The sequence below is a fragment of the Micromys minutus genome (assembly GCF_963924665.1).
Source record: "Micromys minutus genome assembly, chromosome: 22".
NCBI classification, from domain to species: Eukaryota; Metazoa; Chordata; class Mammalia; order Rodentia; family Muridae; genus Micromys; species Micromys minutus.
Genome location: NC_137957.1, coordinates 45,211,703 through 45,235,617, shown reverse-complemented (window position 1 = coordinate 45,235,617; position 23,915 = coordinate 45,211,703). Strand labels below are relative to the sequence as shown.

At 47.6% G+C, this 23,915-nt stretch overlaps 1 protein-coding gene across 1 annotated transcript in view; it reads left to right on the top strand.

Moving 5' to 3' along the window:
- The window catches only part of ALDH1L2 (aldehyde dehydrogenase 1 family member L2), a gene marked incomplete at both ends in the record, with an annotated part of 43,857 nt that extends 29,950 nt beyond the window's left edge, over positions 1–13,907 (top strand). The window contains 10 exons of the mRNA XM_080935240.1: positions 156–226; positions 330–435; positions 2,070–2,157; positions 2,560–2,653; positions 4,253–4,352; positions 6,411–6,509; positions 8,611–8,776; positions 11,068–11,173; positions 11,910–12,109; positions 13,852–13,907. Coding sequence (XP_080791366.1) covers positions 156–226; positions 330–435; positions 2,070–2,157; positions 2,560–2,653; positions 4,253–4,352; positions 6,411–6,509; positions 8,611–8,776; positions 11,068–11,173; positions 11,910–12,109; positions 13,852–13,907 — 1,086 coding nt within the window. The remainder of the gene's footprint in view (positions 1–155; positions 227–329; positions 436–2,069; positions 2,158–2,559; positions 2,654–4,252; positions 4,353–6,410; positions 6,510–8,610; positions 8,777–11,067; positions 11,174–11,909; positions 12,110–13,851) is intronic.
- Between the last annotated feature and the right edge of the window lie 10,008 nt (positions 13,908–23,915).

The window sequence follows — 23,915 nt, the reverse complement described above, 5'->3', positions numbered from 1 at the left end:
GTAACTGGAACCTCAAACAGCCATGGGAAGCATATTGATTGATTGTTTATTTAGTGACCGAAAATATAACGAAGAGCAAGCATTTCATTCAAATGTCTACTGGGGATAAAGTGATTCTACTAGAATTCCGCTACGAACTTTTTTTTTTCCTTTAGGGCTCTACAATTCCAATCAACCAGGCCCGACCAAATTACAACCTGACCTTCACCAAGAAGGAGCCACTTGGGTAGGATGGGGGTGGGTGGAGATGGGGTTTGGGGTGGAGAGCCTGTGTGACTTGGCTGCTGTGCTGCTGTGAGGGGACTGAGGTCATGAGCCTTCTCCCACAGTGCCTGTGCCATTATCATCCCCTGGAACTACCCGCTGATGATGCTGGCCTGGAAGAGTGCAGCGTGCCTGGCAGCGGGCAACACCCTGGTACTCAAGCCTGCGCAGGTGAGCGTGGCCAGAGGGTGGGGGGGGTTCCCCTAAAGCATGCATATGTTTATAAACAGCATACCTTCAAGCTTGCCGTGGGTCACACACAACTCTTCATACATTATTGGAAAGTTCTCATCTGTGCAGGGGGAAAAGCGCATGTACGCATACAGAGGTCAGAGGACCACCGCCGGGGATTGTGGGATCTGGGAATCAAATGTGGGGCGTTGGGTTTAGTGCCAAGAGCTTCGTCGAATGAGCCACTTGCTGGCCCCATTCACATTACATTTCCCCAACATCTTGTAAAGATATGAAAGATAAGGGAAAAGCATATAAAATAACGTAGTAATTATGACATCTGTGTAAGCTCCAGAGGTGTACAAACTTTGTTGCTGTGATAGTAACAGCTCCATCCTCAAATGTGTTGGGCCACACACACACACAGGTATCCGGGGAGCCTGGAAGGTCTCAGGTTAAACATGGCTGAAAGCATGTATACATGTGTGGGGGGGGGGAGAAGAGGGTGTTAAAAAAAACCCACACTGGGCAGTTTTCAGAGTCATTTCTTTATGCTAGAGTACTTTCTGTTTAAGACAGTGTCTCCTGTGGCCCAGGCTGACCTTGAACTTACCATGTACCTAAAGCTGACCGGTCCTCTTGCAGCTACTGTCCAAGTACATGGGTCACAGGCAAATGCCACATCTAGCTTCAGGGTTTAAAGTGTTATTCTGCCCATGCTGGCTTCATTGCAGGGCATAACAACACGCTCTGTGGAGCGGCCCCCTCTCCAACGATAGCACTGAAACAATGGTAGAACGGCGCACAGGGCAGCTTCCGGTGCAGATGAGCAACCGAGGGGACTGTGACACAGACACACACACTGTGATCTCGATGTCGCCCCTCTCCCAGAGCTCCCCGGGCCCCTGCCCTTCATGCACACTGAACATTGCTGTCCAGACCTAAGTGTGGGTCACAGGTGCTTTACTATGTACCTGCCGGTTGAAGGAGATACTCAGTACTTACTCTCATTCTTCCTTGGATCCTCCTGCACACTCCACCGTCAGAGATCAAACGAAGAAGCGCTCGTTTAGATAAATCAGCATCAGTGTGGGGAAAGATGAGCAGGCAGAGAGGGGGCGAAAGAAATGCAGTGAAGACTTTAGTATCTGAGAGACCAGGGTGAACCAGGTACACGGAATTCCTTGGACTATTTTGGTAACTTTGCTGTGAGTCTAACATTATCTTAAAATTAAAAAAAAAAAAAAAAGCAAAACAAGGAAGCAAGGTAAAATACAAAAAAAAAAAAAAAAAAACTCTTGGGGGCTGGGGACAATGGTTCATTAGGTCTCAAACCCATGTAAAGAGCCAGGCATAGATGCATACGTTTGTAATCCCCAACACTGGTGGTGGTGGTGGGGATGCTACAAAGACATTCTAAGAGTTTGCTGTCAACCAGCTTTGCTGAAACAGCAAGTTGCTGATTCAGTTAGAGAACTTGTCTTGATAATATGGCGGACGGCAACCACATTCTGCTCTGGTCTCCAAGTCTGAGCATGCACCTTAAATATGCACTATACCCACAAATGAGTGCTCTTGTAGTCACAAAGAAGCAGGGCCCTGGTAAGGACAGTGATCACTGTGTTCATTTCCAGGTCACGCCCTTGACGGCTCTGAAGTTTGCAGAACTGACGGTGAAAGCAGGCTTCCCAAAGGGGGTAATCAACGTCATTCCGGGCTCGGGTAAGCCTGCAGGGCACAGACTCTGTTCTGCTGCTGCCCACTGCCGGCTTCGCCCAGAATGAACCACGTTAAGTATGGCTCACCAATCGTAAACGTAGTTACTGTAATAAAAGATAAAGATTGGAAATCTAGAGTGTGGGGTGGTGTGGGGGCGGGGCTGGAGAGTGTTGTAAAACTGCCCTAAGGGTAGGCCGCTTTCATTTCAATCAACACTACAACAGAGACTTCTACCCATCAATAAGGGGAGGCACTGACAACCGTATTGAGGATATTGTTTTAATCTACTTGTAATCAATGCAGAAGATGGAAAGTGTAGTTCAAACGCAAGTTTAGAAGGAAGCCCAGTTCAGCAAACACAAACCCAAAAGGGCATGTGTTGTTGTCCTCTAATGAATTCTACAGGGGGTGTCGCAGGACAGCGGCTCTCTCAGCACCCCGACATCCGCAAGCTCGGCTTCACTGGCTCCACCTCCGTGGGCAAACAGATCATGCAAAGGTACTTGCTGTAGGGAGTCCGTTCAACCGGGCTTCTCCTTGGAATTCAGCAGAGCACTTTGGAACACGGAAAAGCAAGGCTGGGGGTATGGCCCGATTGGTAGAGTGTTTGCCTCGATGCACCAAGCCCTGGTTTGATTCCATAAGCTGCAGAGAGCAGATGAGGTCGTCCACCCTGTAACCTCTGCACTCTGAGGTGGAAGGTCAGAGGTTAAGGTCATTCCAACAAAACAGGTACACACGCATATATGCACGCACACACGTACACACATACACACACAAGCATACAAACACACATACACATGCATACACATGCACACACATACATGCATGTACACACATATGCACACATAAATGTGCACACACATGCATACCCACACATACATGCATGTACACACACATACATGAATGTGCACACTCACCCAAACCAAAACAAACATAAGACACCACCATCATCAAAACTAGAGAAAAACCACAACAAATGGAGGGATTGCTATCACTGAGGAACACAGAGATACATAAAGCCAGGAAAGCTCTCCAGTGTCTACAATGAACTCAGGGCCACGGGCAGGAGACGGAGCTCTGTGGTCAGGTGCTTGTCTGGCACATCTAAACACGACAGCACAAAGTTGTAAGAGATGTGGCAGGTTAGACCCAAAACAATAGAATTTAATCAAAATGACCAAAATGGGTGCCGAGGCATGGAAGATTTTGTGGGCTACTTTTTCTTTTTTCTACCATGTTATCTGTTCTGAGAGAGAGAGAGAGAGAGAGAGAGAGAGAGAGAGAGAGAGAGAGAGAGAGAGAGAGAGAAAGAGAAAGAGAGAGAGAGAGAGTGCTTCTGAAGGCTGGGACTGGCTTCTCGTGGTTTATCATGATTACCACTCAAACTGCAAAACAAAAACCACAATAAATAACCTGCTTCCCACCCACAGGCCTAGCAGGCTGGCTCCTGCTCTACAGACCTTCACAGAACTGAATTCTTTCCTTTTAAATTTAGTTATGCATTTTCTCCCTTAATGAATCTGTCTGCATATACACCTGCAGGCCAGAAGAGGGCATCAGATCCCATTACAGATGGTTGTGAGCCACCGTGTGGTTGGTGGGAACTGAACTCAGGACCTCTGGAGAGCAGTCAGTGCTCTTAACCGCTGAGCCCAGGCATTAGCCCAGCACAACTGGATTCTTAAAGGTGAATTTCCCTTTGAGAAGCCTCATCCTTTGGCCACAGAAGTTTTTGAACATTACAGAAAACAAAATAAACAAAAGGAGCCACAAAGCACATGAATGCTGTTACACCGCCCACCTTAGCAGTGAACCACCTCCTTTCCTGTCTCTTCCTCTGCCCTTCCCCTGCTGTCTTTGAGACATGGTTTCTCCTGACTCTACTTTCTGATGCACTGCCACACTCTCATAAATGAGGGTCCTAACATTTCTGAAGCTCAGTTGAGTTCTGCATGTTGAATAGTAACTTATAGTCAGGGGAGGGGGTGGGAGAGGGGTAGTGATGAAGGGGAATAGAGTGGGGGAGAGGGTAGTGGGAAAGGTGAGAGGGGAGGGAGGGAAGCCCTAACCCCTCTTCCCTATTTGTTTTCCTCAGCTGTGCTGTGAGCAACCTGAAGAAAGTTTCCCTTGAGCTTGGTGGCAAATCCCCACTTATAATATTCAGTGACTGTGAACTCGACAAGGCCGTGCGGATGGTGAGTGAGCCAAAGCCAGGCTGTGGTTGCCTCCTCCGAAAACACATCTCATACAGTTTACGGGATCCAGTTTGGCTAGTCATAATAAGTGTCATCCTTTTGTGTGTCCTATTCAGAAATGGCATTTACAACAGCTCCCTCCTATCTGCTAGCATCTTGCCTACTTCGCCCTTCTTATCTGTTCTAGAAACTGGGCTCTAGTTAGATTGTCTAAACCAACCCAGCAAAGGGCTTGCCTCCATTTCTGACAGCCTAAGTTCCATCCCCAGCCCCACGTGGTGGAAGGAAAAACTATCTTCTGAAAGTTGTCTTCTGACCTACACACACACACACACACACACACACACACACTATAACATTCATGTACCTGCCTCCAAAAACTAATATGAAAACCTTTTTAAAAGCAAAAGCGGGTAGCAGGGCTTCCCTATGCCTGCATGGAACCCAGGGTTTGAATCCCAGGACCATATAAACTAGTCATGTGGAGCTCAGATGCACTTACAGGCAGGAGGGTGAGAAGTGCAACGTTCTGCACATGCTGTCTCTAAGTCTTGCCTTGAAGTCAAGGCTGCCCTGGGCTAGAGACTGTCTCAGAGCAATCAATCAACCAATCAGACAGACAAACAAACACCCGAGAGTAGCTGGCAGCTCAGTTTAGTGACACACACCTACAGTACTAATTACTCTAGGAGCTGAAGCAGGAGGCTCATGTGAGGTTCAGAACCAGGACAGACATCACAACGCTCCACCCCTTTGAAACGAAGCAGTACTTGGCAACGATCAATTTCCTGGTTTCTGCTCATCACATCACAGACGATGCCAGCTGAGGAGCCACAGGATCGTTAGTAATTCTGTGCCCTAAGGGATTTATGCTATTTCAAAGTGTGGAAACATTTTATATAAAACATGCCAGATAAATTGGGTGAATCCTCTCCCTGTGTCTGAGACAGATGTGCCGAGTAAGTCAGCGTGACGGTGCTGAGCCTCCTAGAGACTGACTCTGGTGGCGGAATGTGCATTCTCAGCCAACCCCCCCTGGCAAGGACCCTAAAGAGAGCAGAGAGGTCTGCAGTAAGGAGGCTCACACACTCCATGATCAGGGCCCCCTTATATACCACCTGGAGGCTCGAGTGACAGGCACAGGGTAATGCAGACTACAGCAAGGCCCAGGGATCCCCGGTCTCTGCTCTCACCCCAGCACTGTGGAGCATGTGTTGCTTCAAATGTGAGGGCTAGTGCGCATGCTTCTGTAGTCTCACCCAACCCACTGGACCATCCTGCCAGCACCAAAGCACTAAAGTTACATTTGGAGAAGAGAGCTAGGTGTGGAGGTGCAGGCCTGAATCCCCAGCATTGGCTGAGAAGGCTGGCTGAGGCAGGATTTTGAGTTTGAGGGCAGCCTGGGCAACCTGTCTCTCTCCCTCCCTCCCTCCCTCCCTCCCTCTCTCTCTCTCTCTCTCCCTCCCCCCCCCCTCTTTCTCCCTCCCTCCCTCCCTCCCTCTCTCTCTCTCTCTCTCAAGAATCATTTTACTGCAGTAAATTATTTTAGGAATACCCTCACTATCTACATTTTAAAATAAGTGCTCATGAGCCCAAACTGAGAAAAGTCAAAACAAGTATCTCCTAGTTCTCTTCACTAACAACCAACAGAACTTCTCTGTTGCCTGCGACCTTTGGAGGGTGACATGTGGGGCCAGAGGAGATGACACAATCAGGAACCAGCCAGGGACCGTTTGGATTCCCAGCACCCATGTAAGAAGCCAGATTGGGCAGTATGTCCTGGAGTCCCACCCAACACTGACTTCATTAGCCAGCAGGTCTAGCTAAACAGTCTCAACAGCTAATGTCTCAGTACAAAACTGAACAATGAAAATAAATGAAAACTGGCCCACATGCAGGTGCACACACTCGAACGTGTGCACTCACAATAAAGTCCCACCCTCTTTGTGTAACTGGATGGAAGCAGTCTGGGCGGGTCGCAGGCTCGGGGTGCGGCTCTGTGCGGCTCAGGTTCAGCGTGCAATGCTGACACTGCCTTCCCTTGTGCCGCCGCTGCAGGGCATGGGCGCAGTGTTCTTCAATAAAGGAGAGAACTGCATTGCAGCAGGGCGGCTGTTTGTAGAAGAGGCCATCCATGATGAATTCGTAACCAGAGTGGTAAGGCATCTTCAACTTTGCTGCGGGCTCCTCCGTAATCACTTCTGGCATTATTTCTGACTTTTCCAATGTGAGGCAGCAATAGCAGTATCACGAGAGTTACACAGGCATGTGCGCGCGCACGCGCGCGCGCACACACACACACACACACACACACACTTTCATACACACGCAGACACATAAACTATTGGCTCTCCGTGAAAGAGGATGACAGTTACACAGAGGAATCCCTGGCTCCTGAGTTTAATGGAATAATTCTCTTTGGGTCTCACTAGAACCCAGTTCACCATACAGATGTATCGAGACTTGTAGTATCTGACACTAGATGAGATTTCCAGAGCGGAGACCAGAAATGTCAAGCACTTGATGAACTAGTTGGTCCAGTACAAGCATGTTTTACACAAAGGACATTTTTTTTTATTCATTCACTTTATTCTTTTTTTTTTTTTTAAAGAATATTTTATGAATGGGATCTTGCTATGTAGCCTTGGCTGGCCTGAAGCTTCCTATATGAACAGGCTAGCCTCAAACTTAAGAGTTCTGCCTGCCTGTGCCTCCCAATTACTGGGATTAAAGCCACACACCACCCCACACAACTAAGGCAGGCATGCGTATGTGTGTCTGTGTCTATACCTTAAAGGTCAAAGGAAGTGATGAGCACCTGATGTAGGTACTAGGAAGCAAGCTTCGGTCTGTAGAACCCCCTTTCGGGGACCCCCACTCGAGTCTCAGGACACGGGATTACCCAATGTAACTCGAGAGACCTTCTTGTTGCAAAAGCACGAGATAGTTTAATGACGGAGCTCCGGGCCGATACGTATCTCATGCAGGAGATAGATGTATCAACCAAGAGGCTTGAAAGCTGGAGGTTTTTATAATGAGGGAGTTGGGGGCTGGGAAGAAAAGCTTGCCCAACACTCACTGTAGCCAGGAAGTCAGGAGCCCGAGCCCCATACAATGACCTCTTCACCCCATTCCCTCTTCGTAAGAGGATGGGCTCTTCTCAAGGACCTGGCATTTACACAAGAGCTAATTATACTCTGGGGTTCTGCAGTCCCAGGCACTGCAGTGTTTATACAAGATAAGTTACAGCTTCGCTAATGACTGTGAATTCCAGAGCTCCAAAATCGATGGCGTCCAGGTGTCCGGAGGAGGCAGTTAAGCAGTTAAGCCCTAAATTTCCTAGCTAACAACTGACAAGATATTTCTCCTAAAAGAGCAGATTCAGCATTGCAGAGACTGCCAGATAGTGGAAGGTCTTAATTATTAAAGACTGAAATATACTAACCAGCAACAGGATTATCACACCTTGAATTTAATTCCCTTTCAGGTCCTCTGTAATAGCATGTGTTCTTGTCCTCTGGTTATCTCGCCAGCCCCTCAACAGCTGTTTATTGGGCATCTAGCAATGCCACACACACTGTGCTCGGTGTTGGTAATACAAAAACAGGCAGGCAGATATGGACCTGTCTCACAGAGCATCTCTCTGGCACAGGGTTCCATGGGAGACACAGAGCAGCAGACTGATATTCAAATTTATAGGGCCATCCTTCTCACCAGACTGGAGTAACGGTCAGAAAACGTAGACAGAGTTGAAGACAGGGAGGATAAGAATCTAGTGTGGATCTGCCAATGAGGAACGGTGTGATCACTTCTCACCAGAACATTCCATCCTGGGGTTAGAGGCCAGGTCGGCCCTGAGATCATAGTCAATTCTCAGCTAGCCTGGGCTATGTGAGACCTATACATTCTTTGCTATCGAGAGCCTTACGGTGCCATGTAATGGGACACTCCATGTCAGTTTGCTTTGGGTAGGTTATCATTCGGGATTTTGATACATGGTGGTGCTTGGTTTGTAATCCTTAGCAAAGAGCACTTAAGAACTTGGCCTTTGTCCACTTAACCCCTTCAAGGCCTTGATTTACCTTTCTGTAACATGGAAATATTGAATACCCACTTCCGGTGCAGCTGCAGAGAGCCAATAGCCACACATCTGTCAGCTGTTCAGTATACCATGTGCCTAGCAGGGGCCCGGCCAGGGGTACCCACTGTTTCGACTAACAGGATTTCTTTTTTTGTGGACTGTATACTATCTATACAGGTGGAAGAGATTAAAAAGATGAAAATTGGTGATCCTCTGGACAGATCTACAGACCACGGGCCCCAAAACCACAAAGCCCACTTAGAAAAGCTGCTGCAGTACTGTGAGACTGGGGTGAAGGAGGGGGCCACACTGGTGTATGGAGGAAGACAGGTGCAGAGGCCAGGTCAGAATCCCTCTGGGGGAGCACCTGCCTGACGGCTCGCATCCCACCCCAAGGCCAGAACGGATGGCAACCCCTTCTGCCTGAGAGCTGCTCAGCCCTGCATTAGAATGGGATGTGTATGTGTGGCTACGTGCCTGTGAAAGCAGGTGTGCACAAACTCCAGATTTGCCACGCCCCTCTGGAGTCACAGCTCCAGTTACAGGGAGCTGGAGAGTGGTCCACACCCTTTACCACTAAGGCATCTCTCCAAATCAAGTGGTATTATAACATGACAAAAAATAATCATCTTTCTATCCTGCCTGGCCACTTTTTAAGCTGAAGGCACAGTGGCGGGGCACTGCTTTCCTAAGCCTCGGTTTCCAGTGTAGAACGGAGGGAATGGATCACGTTGATGGGCTAAGCCTGCTGTTAAAAGGGTTTTGGCATCAATGTTAGAAAAAGGATTTAGAGTATGTGTGTGGGGGGGTATATGACCCAAGGAAGTTCGGTAAGGCCTGAAGGCGAGGGGGTTGCATCTGGGGGGGCCCATGATGTTGGGAATCCCTTCCCCCTAAGGGACCAGCCACGCCTGGTTCCTGAATAGTTTATTCAGGTCCTGAGGGAGTTAAGAGGGTAGTAGAGTCAGAGAGAGAGAGAGAGAGAGGGAGGGGGAGGGAGAGAGAGGGGGGGAGGGAGGGAGGGAGGGAGGGGGGAAGGGGGGAGGGGGAGGGAGGGAGGGAGGGAGGGAGGGAGAAAGAGAGAGAGAGAGAGAGAGAGAGAGAGAGAGAGAGAGGGAGGGAGGGAGGGAGGAGGGGCAAGTACCCCCTTTTATAGAGTCAGGTCACTGGAGTGGAGCATACCTGGCTATTGCTAGGTAAATGAGGGGTGGGGTTTACAGAATCCCAACAAAGCCCCTTCCCCTGTGCACAAACAGGTGTGGTGGTGTTCTCAAGCACTGGGTGGCCATATCTAGTCTTGTCAGTCTGACAGGGACCTGCTGTTAAGGCAGGTCTGATGTTATGATTTCCCAAAGCAGAGACAACTACTGTCTTGACTGTTAATGTGTACTGGCTCCTTGGTACTGGTAGTTGCAAATAAAATGAAAGGTATTTATCCTGTTTCCTGGATGAATTGAATTTCCAGAAGACCAAATAGTGACATGGGGGACATTTCTACAGAATTCTTGGGATTAATAAAAGGATAGAGTAGAAAAAGAACTGAGAGAAGGATCAGGGATTTAGAGCCCTGGCTGTTCTACCAAAAGACCGGGTTTGGTTCCCAGCACCCACAGGGTGGCTCACAACTGTAACTCCAGCTCCAGTACTTACCCGACTCTGCTCTCTGTGGGCACCAAGCAGGCACATGCGGTGCATGCATAATACACACAGGCAAGCACAGAAAGTATTATTTTAATAAGAGTTATCATTTTTAAATTTTTATGTATATAGGTGTTTGACCTGTATGTAAACCTGCTCAGCACACACAGGCCTGGGTCAGAAGAGGGTCTGGATCGTCTGCCGGGGAGCTTTCATTTGGTTGTAGACACCCTGTGAGTGCTGAGGATTGAACCTGGTCTTCTTCCAGAACGGGTGCTCTTCGTAGGCTGAGTTCGCTCCAGGCCCCAATTATTAAAATTATTTTGATGACTACACTATATCGAGAAACAAACGCCACCCTCAACAAAGCAACAGCAAAGCAAATTAAAAATGGCAAGATAATGTACGGTATATCCGGGCAGGGTGGCAGACACCTGTACCTCCAGCACTGGGGAGGCTGAGGCAGGCAAGCGGTTCAAGACCAGCCTGGGCTACAGAGGGGTAGGGCAGGAGGGGGAAATATTAAAGTAAAAGACGTGAGAAACTGAACCACCGAGTGCACCTGTAGATTTATTTCATTCCTAAGTAGTTAGATCAGAAAAGGTGGTAATCAAACGACGGAGGGCGCGTGTCAATTTCTCGAGTGTGAGCGCTACTGTGGTCACGTCCTTTAAATGCCTTTTTTTTTTTTTTTTTGCCTCACCTGTTCCAAAGTGCTTGGGAGGGAGAGCTGGAGTCTGGGTCTTGCCTGAAGACATGGCACTGGGAGAAATACCAAGTCCCAGATGGTAACATAGGAATACTTTATTTTGTTAAGTACATTCTCTGCTTTGACATGTTTTAAGCTTTCGTGGTAAAGCCATTGAAAAAACAGGCAGCCAGGAAGGCCAACTCGAAATAGGAACCCCGCTCTTCTATTGGGGGTGGGGCTGAAGGAACTACGGGGTGATAGTGACCCATTTCACCTGTAATTGATGCTTTTGTTTTTCCTCACAGGCTTTTTCATGGAACCCACTGTGTTCACAGGCGTGGAAGACCACATGTACCTTGCCAAAGAGGAATCCTTCGGGCCTATTATGATCATTTCTAAATTTCAAAATGGGTGTGTTCCTAAGGCATATGGCGTAACTTGGGGTTCAGCTAGCTAACTTCCCTGCCTCTGCCCTGTGCCAGACATAAAGCATGTGACTGATGAATATTCTCCACCCTAAGAATACATCAACTACTTAAATAATTAGGAGCATCTGGGGGCTGGCGATGGCTCAGTGGGTACAATTTTGCTATGCAGACACGAAGTCCTGAGAGCAGATCCTCAGCACCTAAAAACACTAGGTGTGGCAGTCAGTGTGAACACACGGGCTGGGGCAGCAGGAACGGGAGGGTCATAACTGGCTTGCTGGCTAGCCAATCCAGACTAACTGGTGAGCTCCAGCTCCAAGGATAGACTCTGTCTCAAAGACTAAGGTGAAGACTGACAGGATCTGGGAAGGGTTTAGGGGAGGCACTGGAGAGCTTTGATCCTGCAGAGATCTGAAGAGAGAGGTGTACTCAGAAGAGATGCTATGAAAACCAGGGAGAAGAAACTCGACCAACTATCCTCACAGACTAAACAACATGAGGCCAGTCACATGGAAAGAGGCACTACAGGGCATGTGCAGAGTGGGGTATTTTGGATTATAGTATCTCCTGCGGCTTTCAGTGTAGGCCTGGAGCCTAAAACTTATAAAGTCTAAGGAGGTGCCTGAGAAGTGTCCCGTTTTAACATGCAGAAAACCTTCAAGGAAAGCAACCCTGTTTTCCTGTACTTTTAATGGTGTTTTCTGTTTCTGGAAACATAGGGACATCGATGGGGTGTTGTGGAGAGCAAATAACACTGAATATGGCTTGGCCTCAGGGGTCTTCACAAGAGACATCAACAAAGCCATGTATGTCAGTGACAAGCTAGAGGCTGGAACGGTTTTCATTAACACATACAACAAGACGGATGTGGCGGCCCCATTTGGTGGAGTGAAGCAGTCTGGCTTTGGAAAAGACTTAGGTATGTGTGGCTTATTTTGTTCCTGTGCATCCACGTTGCATCGTCCTTCGACGGGCATCTCCTACATGGCACTTTACAAAGGACACTGGAAAATTAAAAAAAAAAAAAAAAAAAAAAAAACATTGACCGCATCTTAAGACAACTTCAAGTATTTGTGCGCCTGTGTGAGTGTGTCGTAGCAACCGTGGTGTTCAGAAGACAATTGTCAAAGTCTGTCCTCTCCTGGCACCACAGGAGATCAAACTCAGGTCATGGGGCTTGCCCGAGAGTGCCTTCTCACCGGTAAAATCTTTTAGCTAAAATGTTGGGTTAGTCTTGTTGGGTTCAGTGATGTTTGGGGCATAAGTAGCTTCAGGAGTCAGTCCTGTCTCTGAGCTGAGTCTTGCAGGCTCGCTGAGACAGGAGGAAGGGTCTGCTGTTGAGCCTCTAGGGTCAGATAGGCACAGCACCAACACACCTCACTCTCAGCACTTGCTCTCACACCTCAGGCCACACTGATGCCACACTGGGCTTAATCCTAGTACTGTACCTGCTGAGCGTAAGAGCCCAGCAGACAGGTGTTAGGAACTCCTTTGTTCAGATCAGAGAATCACATGTCTGGGGGAGTAGCCCAGATTTGCACAGACAGGCACGGGCAGAGAAGTCAGAGCCGGGCAGACCAACTGAAGAGCTCCCCTCCTGCTCTACACAGTCCTCCACGGATTGAAAACAGTAGCTGTAAAAACACACGGAGGACAGGAGCACATGGTGTGGCGGGCTATGCCAGTAACCCAGTGCTTAAGGAGTTAGATTGGCCAAACAGCAAATGTGAGGCCGGCCTGGGCTACAAGTCTCAAACGACTCTGAAATAGAAAACATTGGATTTATTGAAATTTATCTGAACATCTGGCTCATTCAGGATTAGATTCTCTTTCCTAATCATTTCTGACAGTGTGTTTACAGGGATTCAGAAAAGTTTATTTCCATCTCTGGGTCTAAAACATAAGAAGCAACCATTTCTGCTTGTTCCCTGATGGTGTGACTAACAGGCAAAGGCTTGTTTTACCCTAAGACAGTTCACCTGGCAGTCCAAGTGTGACATCTCCTCAGTCAGCTTGTCTCAGTCTTGGCTCCCTCTCAGGTTACAGCCACCGAGGAGCTTCAAGGATCCAGACAGTTGATGTGATGCTCTGCATAGGCTAGGAACTAGAGTTTGCAATTCTGCCTGGGTTACTCTAATGAGAAGACATGTTTGGCAGCCCTCTGACATCTCCATTCATTTCCTGTGGTGCTCTGCCCCCAGCCTACCCATGGTCTAGTATCTCAACCCAGCAATGGAAGCTGCCCTTCCTTGTTCTTCCAAGTGAAATGTCCCCAAGCTTTGCCCCCTGTAATCAACTCAGCTTGGTTTAAGTAACACAACAGACAGCACTCTGAGTACAGGACTGGAAAAGGGAGACACAGGTAGGATTCATTGAACAGGGAAACAAGATGAAGGTCAGGCTCACCAACCAATGTACCGGTCCTGAGAGGGCTTGGAAGGCTTCCCTAAGCCCTTACCGTTTCACGGTCTATGGTCCTCCAAACATCTGCACTGGGCAAGGACAGTTAGGGATGGCTAGTATCAGGGACTTCCTTGAACTCAATCCATCTGCAAGTCAGCAAGGCCCTGGGATGATGACCCAGGTGAACCTGACCAGTGCTGGCCTAGGCACAGACCTTCATCTTTGTGCACATTCTACTGGTTACGCTTCTCTCCCCAGGTGAGGAGGCCCTGAATGAATACCTGAAAACCAAAACGGTGACCCTCGAGTATTAGCAAAACACATCAGGAAACCGTTGACAGCCCACTTCTCAACTCTTCACCAGTGGTACTGAGGAAGAAGGGGCCATCTGGAAGCCACAACATATGTACAAGGACCAAGAGAGTTGGACTACTCGTGTGAGCATTTACCTGAGGGCCTCAAAAGAATTTCAGTATATTTTTATCACCAAATGGCTTACCTCTTTTTAACAATGTTGGGCGTTGCATGTTTTTCTAAAGTATCAAAGCTCCCTTCCTCCTTCCCTCCCTCCATCCCTTCGTCCCTCCCTCTTCATGGTCACCCACTTGAACATAGTGACCTCACTCACAAGGACACTTAGGAGTTCTGGGTCTCAACTTCCAAGCTGTATATACTGAACACTGATTTTAAAGATTTGCTGTATGTATGTGAGTACACTGTTGCTATCTTCAGACACACCAGAAGAGGGCATAGATCACAGATGGTTGTGATCCACCATGTGGTTGCTGGGAATTAAACTCAGGACCTCTGGAAGAGCAGTCAGTGCTCTTAGCTGCTGAACTACCTCTCCAGTCCCTGATAACCCTTTCTTTAGCTGTGCATTCAGACAACAGTGTATCAAAGAACGTAATGCCTGTCCTCTTCCCTTCTCATATTAGAAGAAAGACTGATTGGTCTTTGTGACTTTGACCATTTTGTAACTCACTGTGACAGACAGGCAGCTCATGAGCCTTTCTTCCACATCCACCTATGTGGCGCACAGTACTATTGGTTCCAACACCACCCAATTATTGATATCATCTTTGTTTTGTAGTTTAAACCCTAGTAAACAGCCTGTAATGGACAATCCTGGTCATACTATACTGGCTTACTGTGTGAGTTGAGGAAAACTACCCAACTTGTGTGAGCTCTGGCCTCCTTGTGTATTAAACAGAGGTAGCAGTGCCTTCCTCAGAGGCCTCTGTACAACAAGGAAAGCCCCAGGTCTGTGCTCTATAACTCATGTAAATATTCAACTGAATTTAAATAATTCTTTTCATCACTACTCTAAAAGTATGGCTGAAAACTGACTAATGAGTGACCTTCCTAAGCAGCTCCTTAGTCAGTGAAGTTAACTGACGGATGAATGAACTTCCTGTCTGTCTCAATAATCAAGGCTCGGACTACTCTTCCTGCCCATTCTTCTTAAGGTCTACATAATAGAGCAGGATGCTGCCAACTGCCGCCGTGCAGTGCAAAACAGTGCTAGGCACAGAGGTTCGTGCCTGCAACACCAACTCAGGAGGCTGAGGCAGGGTCATGGCTGTGACACCACGCAGAGGCAGGGTCCTGTGACCTGAGGTCAACAGAGGCTATGCACAAAGTGTGAGGCCAGCCTGGGTCACACTAAGAGACAGGCTATGAAAACGGGAAAAAAAAAAAAAAAAAAACCAAACCCAACATTTAAAACACGTCAGTGGCCTCAGGAAAAGGGTCACCTTGTCCCAGTGTCCCTGGATGCTTGCTTTGCTTTTAACAGGGCATGTTGCTTCTTACTGCTCTATCTGCTGGTTCCGGTGTGCACTGGTTGTGCGATGTCAGAGGAGACAGTGACCTTATGTCTCCGAGTCAACATCTGTTGTAAGATGACAAGCTCCATGACTTACTGGGTAGACTGGTGGAATGCCCTTTCCCAGGAGCCGCGTCGTACCCCAGGACTGACCGCTGATTCTGTGCTGTGCTCAGTTTCCCACTGATAGCTCGGGAGATAGGTGATCCCCAGAACAATGAAGTGGCTGGGTTGGAATCTGGTCTAGAGAGATTCAGAAGCAGTTCTCATGGCATAGGACCTAGGAACCCATGATACCAAGGTACAGTGAGTTAATGTAAAAAGTGTCCGTCCAAGGAAATGTTTTCTGCCACAGGTCAGGAGTCAAAGTTGTATGTGCAGGGCCACTTAAGCCAGCAATGCTTTGTTCCCTCTGCTTAGTCTCGGTCTCCCTCCCAACTCTCACACCTACTCAGTATAGCCCTGACCTCCGAGACATGCCACCTAACACACACTACAGACTCTGTGCATTCACCACACACCCCTTCCCAAACCTTAAATGAACACGAATGGTGGGGAGTCCACAAGTTAGAATCTGCTAGAAAACTTGTTTTCTTCAGAACCATGAATTAGGAATGAACTGGTATGTTTAGGCCCAAGAACTTTACCGACACAAAGCTAAGAGAAAAGAGTTTATTGACACTATATATCCCATTCCAAGTAAGGCCCTGTGCCAGGCACTGAGGGCCTCACACAGAGCAGGAGATACACAGTCACACTCTCCAATACAGCAGAATATGGCAATGCACAGCTCTTTAAAATTACATCGCTCAATACAATTAGGTACACAAATGGCATCATTTAGCATGACAATTTTGCATATAATTCTGATTCACATTCTAGATCGCAGAGAAAACTTCTCAAAAGACTTTTAAAAAGTGTAACTGCATACAATAATATACACAAATATGAAGTGTACAATTTTTAAAAAGACTTATTTTATGTATGTGAGTACACTGTCACTGTCCTCAGACACAGCAGAAAGGGTGTCAGATCTCATTACGGATGGTTGTGAGCCATCATGTGGTTGCTGGGAATGGAACTCAGGACCTCTGGAAGAGCATTCGGTGCTCTTAACCACTGAGCCATCTTCTCCAGCCCGAAGTTTACAATTTGAGAAGGGTTTGCACGTTGTGAGTAGTGAAAGCACTAACTAGACTCAGGGGTTACATTCGGACACACGTAAGTACATAAACACAATGGCTGATAAAGGAGACTCAGTGAGAACCAGCCAGTCTCCACTACGGATGACAGGACACACGGCCCTGTCTCACACCCACTAATGCCGCTTCCATACTTTCTGGTCGCCTTGCTATGTGCTATTTGGGTTCCATTTCTGTCTGTTTTCACTGGCTTGAGGAAGACCCTGTACTTAGGGCATACACTGTCTCAGGTTCTGAGTGTCTACCCCAAGTTTTCCCGATTTAAATTACCTTACTTCAAGTTTTGCTTTTTGTTTCTGATTTCAGGCTTTATGGGGAGGGAGTTCCTCAATTATGTTTTAAACATGAAGAAGTTTTAGTGTGATGCCCTTATGATTTTACTCTTTTACAGTCACATTCTTCAATGTGTATATAATTTACCTTCATAGACAACTTGAGGCTAAATCTAACTTTTTTGAGAACAGCCTGTCCTCACATCTTGACTAATTTTACACAAACTTGCAATACATCAGCTTCATAGTAAGTTTTCATTCTCTCAGACCCACGCCGCACAGGCTGAACACAACAGGTTACAAACATACGTATATACATACCTACATACATGAATGTTTCAAGTTGGGTTGGATATAATCAAGATAAACTGTATAGGTATATGAAATTGTCAATGAATAAAACATATTCTAAAAAGTTCTTTTATCCTTTTTCTCCTCACTCCTCACAAGAATGTCCAAAAAACAAACACTTATTTACTGGATGCACGGATCCATGTAGGAAGCCCACTGGTAGTTAATGAAGTGGCCCCGGCAGGACAGAAAAATGAAAACTTTATATACAAGTTCAAGCATTTAGAACTCAGATAAGACAAGAGAAGCACCTCTGCTGGACACATGGTAGTCAAAGATGTCAAAATACAGAGTGAAAAAATAGTATTAAATGCTGTAAGACAAAAAGCCATGAACTCACATACATGAAAGAAGCATTCTTTCCTTCTTTCATTCCTTCCTTGTTGGGACCCAGTGTCTGTGCTTTTATTGTAGTCTGGAAGGGTAGATGTGTTTGTAGGCCCAACGTATAGGAGAGGACCTTGGGGTGGGGAGAAAAGAGTTACAACCAAGTGACCAGAATAGGCCTTTATAGCCCATGAGACCTGTTAAGGGATTTTTCTCTGCTCCTGCCATGGAAGTTCATTAATTATCTCTTCATTAATTGGGTGCCACCATCTAGTGAGTTGTGGGCATACAAAAAAAAAAAAAAAAAAAAAAAATCACCTCAGACACTCTGTCAGAAAAGCATGAAATGATGGACCTCAAGTGCATGAGGTAAGGGACTGACAACCAGCAAGGCTACCCTGTTATACCTAGCTGCTATACCTGGAAAAGTTGAATGCCCTGTTATACCCAGTTACTATACCCAGCTAAGATGAAAAGTTAGTGAAAAGAGTAAGAGATGCCCTGGTAGCCATCAAAGCATTTAGAAAGGTGTGAAAATGACTGAAAAATCCCTTCATACATCATGTCTGAGGAGGGACAGATTATGTCTGAGTGGCTCAAGAACCATCTTCTACCTCAGGCCACTGTGGAGGGTACAGATCATGGATAGCATCAGCTCCCAGTGCAAAATTGTCTCTATAGAATTCCTATTCCTATATGACTCTTAACTTGTGCACATCCTACATTAAAAAACAAGCAACAAAAACAAAACAAACATCAAGAACAAAAATAATGGAGAGAAACTTTAACATTAAAATCAGGGACTAGACAAGGCTGCCCACTGTCCCCCTATTCAATACAGTACTGGAAGTCCTGGCCAGAGGATTAGACAACAAAAAGTTGTCAATGGGATACACACTGGAAAGGAAGAAGTCAAAATATCCCTATTTGCAGATGATATGATAGTATACTTAAGTGACCCCAAAAATTCCATGAGAGAACTTTTACAGCTGATAAACAACTTCAGCAAAGTGGCTGTATATAAAATTAACTCAAACAAATCAACCACCTTCCTCTACTCAAAGGATAAACAGGCTGAGAAAGAAATTAGAGAATGGACACCCTTCACAATAGTCACAAAGAATATAAGGACACTGCCAAGAAGACAAAATGGCAGCCAACAGATTGGGAAAGGATCTTTACCAATCCTACATTTAATAAAGAGCTAGTATCCAATATATACAAAGAACGCAAGAAGCTAGACTTTAGAGAATCAAATAATCCTATTTAAAAATGGGGTACAGAGCTGAACAATTCTCAGCTGAGGGATACCGAATGGCTGAGAACACCTAAAGACATGTTCAACATCCCTAGTCATCAGGTATGGGAAGCCACCGCATTCGCCATTACAAGATGGCACCTAGCCCGAAGGGAGGGTAGCCAGTTTTGAGATAAACAACCTAAGTGCGCATGCACATTTGCCTGTTTTGCTGACTCATGCTGACTCTAGTCCCAAGTATGCTAATTAGGATGCACAGAATGCACCAATCAGGTGAAAGTGAGTGTAAGTTCTCCTTCTGCCCAGAAAAGACACGTAGAAAATTACAACAAATTTTCCAGTGTTTGAGGATGCAAACAATGTTAGATTTCACCAACCTTTAGAACTCAAACAAGTAAAAGAATTAGCAGAGTCTGTGAGAACGTATGGTGTGGGGCGCCGCCCTACATGCCATTGCAAGATGGCGCTGGTTTCCGTTAAGGAACAACGGTAAATAACCAGAGCATGCCCGCCTAAAGCCTAGCCACGCCCCTAGACCCGGGTGCTCGCTTCTGACATCACATCGCATGATTTGGCCCTAGCCCATCAGGAGGCGCCACGTCCGAGGCGAGACAAAACCCCTATATAAGGGGAGGGTTTGGTGCACTCAGGGTCTCCGCTTTGTATAGCTTTGGCTCTCCCTCTCAAGAGTTATTAAAGCTTGCTACAGAAGGATCCTGTGTGTGCCGCGTCGTTCTTGCGGGCGAGACGACTTGCGTGGGACATCTGGTGCCGAAACCCGGGAAAATTTTGACCAGACCATCGTCCCCACCTTTGGAGACCCCCGTGGCGGGGTGGATTCAGAACTGTAGCGCAGACTACGCTTCAGAAAGGTATGTCAGATTTTTCTCCTCTCTCTCATTTATTGGGTCTCTCCGGTTCGTTAGTAGGTCTCCCAGAGGCGATAGTTGGACTTGTTCTTGTTCTTTTGTTCTTTATCCTCACCTCCTACCTCTGTGAACATCGGGTAAAAAACTGCCTGGAGGATGAGGCCTGCGAGGAGGTTAAAAGAGAGGGACAGATGGTCCTAGAAACTGTGCAAGATGGCATGTCAGAATCTGAACGTAGTGAGAGGATGGGTGCGCGCGCCAAAACATATCCCCCTAGACATATAAGTGAAAAAGGCCCTCCCGCAGACCCGAAGATAGGGCGGGAGAGAAGACTGGGCCCCAGGCCCGTTTCACCTGATAGAGGGTCCGACTCATGGTGGGAACCTGTTGCCCGGCCTCGTTTTAAAACAGGCCTCATTTATCCAACACAAGAACTTGCGGCGCTTCGCGTCAGCACCCCTAGAGATTCCTCTGAAGAGGAGGGTGAAAGGTTAGATGCAGAAGAGGAAGCAGATCTAGAAGAAGAAGCTGCACGATATGAAGGAGAAAGATATCACCCTGATGAGCGGTGGCACAGGAACCTTGCGACCAACCGGGCGCCGCGTTCAGGGCCTGAACCACGAGCTCAAGTAAAGGCTTCCCCCCGGCCAGCCTCGGTGGCCCCTACGGCCCCACCGGCTCCGCCGCCCTACGAGACCCGCCCCAAGGCTGTTTCGCGCCTTACAGACAAAGTCCGCCATCAGCTCAGCCTTGCTTTTCCGGTTTTTGAGAGTCCTGACGATGCCAGAGTTTATGCCCCTGTTGAATTTAACCAATTAAAAGAGCTTGCAAAATCAGTAAGGGAATATGGTCCCAATGCCAATTTCACAATCATGCAGTTGGAGCGACTGGCATTAAATGCCTTAACACCCGCTGATTGGCAAACCATCGCTAAGGCTGCCCTCCCTAGTATGGGTCAGTATATGGAATGGAAGGCATTGTGGCATGAGGCAGCGCAAAGTCAGGCGCGGGCTAATGCTTCCGCGCTTACAGCTGAACAAAGGGATTGGAGCTTTGACCTTCTTACCGGGCAGGGCCGCTTTTCGGCAGATCAGGCAAATTATCCATGGGGAGCCTACGCCCAGGTGTCAGGTACGGCCATCAGGGCGTGGAAGGCGTTAAATAAGAAAGGGGAAGGAGGCAACCAGCTCACAAAAATTCTCCAAGGCCCCCAAGAACCTTTTTCGGACTATGTGGCACGAATGATGGATGCCGCGGGCAAAATTTTTGGAGACCCTGATGCCGTGGGTCCTTTTCTAGAACAGTTAATTTATGAACAAGCTTCCCAAGAATGCAAAAATGCCATAGCCCCTAGAAAAAATAAGGGCCTACAAGATTGGCTTAGAATCTGTAGAGACATTGGCAGCCCTTTGAGTAATACAGGACTTGCTGCCGCCATCCTACAGGCGCAGAGGCGGCCTCCCCCTACTGGGCGAGAACGCACTTGCTTTAATTGCAAAAGGCCTGGACATCTGGCAAGAGACTGTCAAGAGCCAAAGAAAGAACGTAAGGCTCCTACATTGTGCTCCAGATGTCAAAAGGGTTATCATACGGCCAATCAATGTAGATCGGTCAGAGATTTGAGGGGCAACCTCTTACCACCCCTTCAAAACTCAGCCAATGAGGAGCCAAAAAACGGGCCAGTGGGCCCCCAGTTCCGGGGCCCGCAAAAATACGGAACTCCGTTTGTCAAGGCCCAATCTCTATCCAAGGGGAGCCCGCAGCCGGACACTCAAGAATGGACTTGCGTGCCGCCTCCTCAATCTTATTAATGCCTCAGATGGGGGTGTGCCCAGTCCCTGCACAACCACTACACCCCCCTTTGCCCAAAGATATGGTGGGCCTGATTATTGGCTGTGGTGCACTTACTGCCCGTGGACTAATTGTTTACCCAGGAATTATTGATAATCAACATGTCCCTGAGATCCAAATTTTGTGTGCAAGCCCCCAGGGGGTGTTTTCTGTACAAAAGGGGGACCGTATAGCCCAAGTTTTACTGCTCCCCGCCCCCGGAGAACCTATACAAAAGAGTAAAAACCAGATGGGGTCCTCTGGGACAGACTCAGCCTATTTAGCATTAACCTTAGGAACTCGCCCACGCCTGACAGTAACCATTTGTGGCAAAAGCTTCGAGGGCATTTTAGATACAGGGGCAGACAAGAGCATCATTTCTTCCCATTGGTGGCCAAAAAGATGGCCCCTCACTAAGTCATCTCATTCCCTTCAAGGGCTAGGGTATCAATCCAGTCCAGACATGAGCACTGAAGCCCTGGTCTGGAAAACGGCTGAAGGAGAAACGGGGATATTTACCCCATATGTGTTGCCATTGCCAGTTAACCTCTGGGGTCGAGATGTTATGACTGACTTAGGGCTAACTCTTACAAATGAGTATTCGCCCCATGTGAGAGACATGATGGAAAAACATGGATATCAAGAGGGATCTGGTTTAGGAAAATATGAACAAGGAGACCCATGCCCCGTTTCTCCACGGGCACACACTGATAAAACAGGTCTGGGTTTTTCCTAGGTGCCACTGGGGCAACACGACCCATTCCGTGGAATACAGAGGATCCGGTGTGGGTTCCCCAGTGGCCTCTTACCTCTGAAAAATTAACGGCAGCAATAGACATTGTAGAAAACCAACTTGCTCAGGGAAACATCGAGCCCTCTACTTCCCCGTGGAATACCCCCATATTCGTCATCAGAAAAAGATCTGGAAAATGGCGTCTCCTCCATGATCTGAGGGCCATTAATAAACAAATGTCCCTGCTGGGGCCGGTGCAGAGAGGACTGCCTCTATTGTCAGCCCTCCCTCGGGGGTGGCAAATATCTAACAAATGGAGAGGCCCGGATCCTATCCTTATAAGATCCAGGGGAGCTGTTTGTGTTTTCCCACAGACTGAAGAAAATCCACTCTGGGTCCCAGAGCGATTAACACGCACAATCACCCAGGAAGATGACTGTCCTCCGGCTTCTGCTGATGACAACGCTGGCGGGAATGTCTGCTCATGAGTATCGGTGGGGGATAATGTCAACTTTCCCTTTTCCCATGCCGGTGATGTATGATGCCCAAATTTTCCCTCGGTTCTTTACTACGGATAGAGAACTAGGTTTGCCCTTTCTTCCCTGGGATTCACAGATAGAAAGGGTCATAGACAATAGAACTCATTATCTCCCTGGGAGCTTATGTTTTGTCCTTAATTCAACAACCCCTGGGTGCCTGGGGCTGCATGTTCAGTCTGTGTCTAATATTGTTAATGGTTGGGATAATAAGACCCATTGGGGCCAGATCTTCTATACAGAGCTTACTGGAACCTGGCCCCGCTCAAGCTATTCAGAAAACTTAAAGCAGCCAAAGTTAGCCCCGTTTTGCCGAGCAAAAAAAGACATGCGCCATATCTTACCCTGGTCGGGGTGCCAGTCGCGCATGGTAGGCGAGGTCGGCCCATATTTTTCCCTGTCCCCGCTCTTGTCAGATAACACAGGAAATGTGGTTAGCCTTAATGGTAAAGAGACTTTGGAATTTCAGCCCTGATTGTGGGCATCATTGCTGCCACAGCCGTGGCTGCCTCTGTAACTGCTTCTGCCCTGGCGTTGTCCGGCACAGTACAAGCCGCAGCCACCATTAATGAACTTTCCTCCACTGTAACTACAGCCATGGAGGCTGGGCATTTGGCTTATACCCAAATCCAAGGAGGACTACTGATAGTCAACCAGCGTATAGATCTGGTGCAAGAACAGATAGATGTACTGTGGCAGATTGCTCAACTGGGGTGTGAAAACCGCCTGCCCGGACTGTGTGTGACCTCAGTCCAATATGAAAAATTTGCTAAAGCTGCTAATCTTTCTAAGGCTTTGTCTCAGCACATTTTGCAGAACTGGTCGGTGGAGTTTGACCAGACCCTGAGAGAACTTCGCACGGCCATCCTGCAGATTAACTCCACACGCCTTAATTTATCGCTGACCGAAGGATTCGTCCCCTGGATTTCATCTGCGCTGTCCTACTTTAAGGAATGGGTGGGGGTGGGTTTGTTCGGGGTTTTGTTTAGCCTTGGACTTGTGTTTATTCTTTGGTTGCTTTGCAAATTTTACAATCAAACAAAAAGAGATAAGATGATGAGGACTCAGGCGCTTGTCGCCCTAGAACAGGGAGCTTCGGCAGGCGTTTGGCTCGCG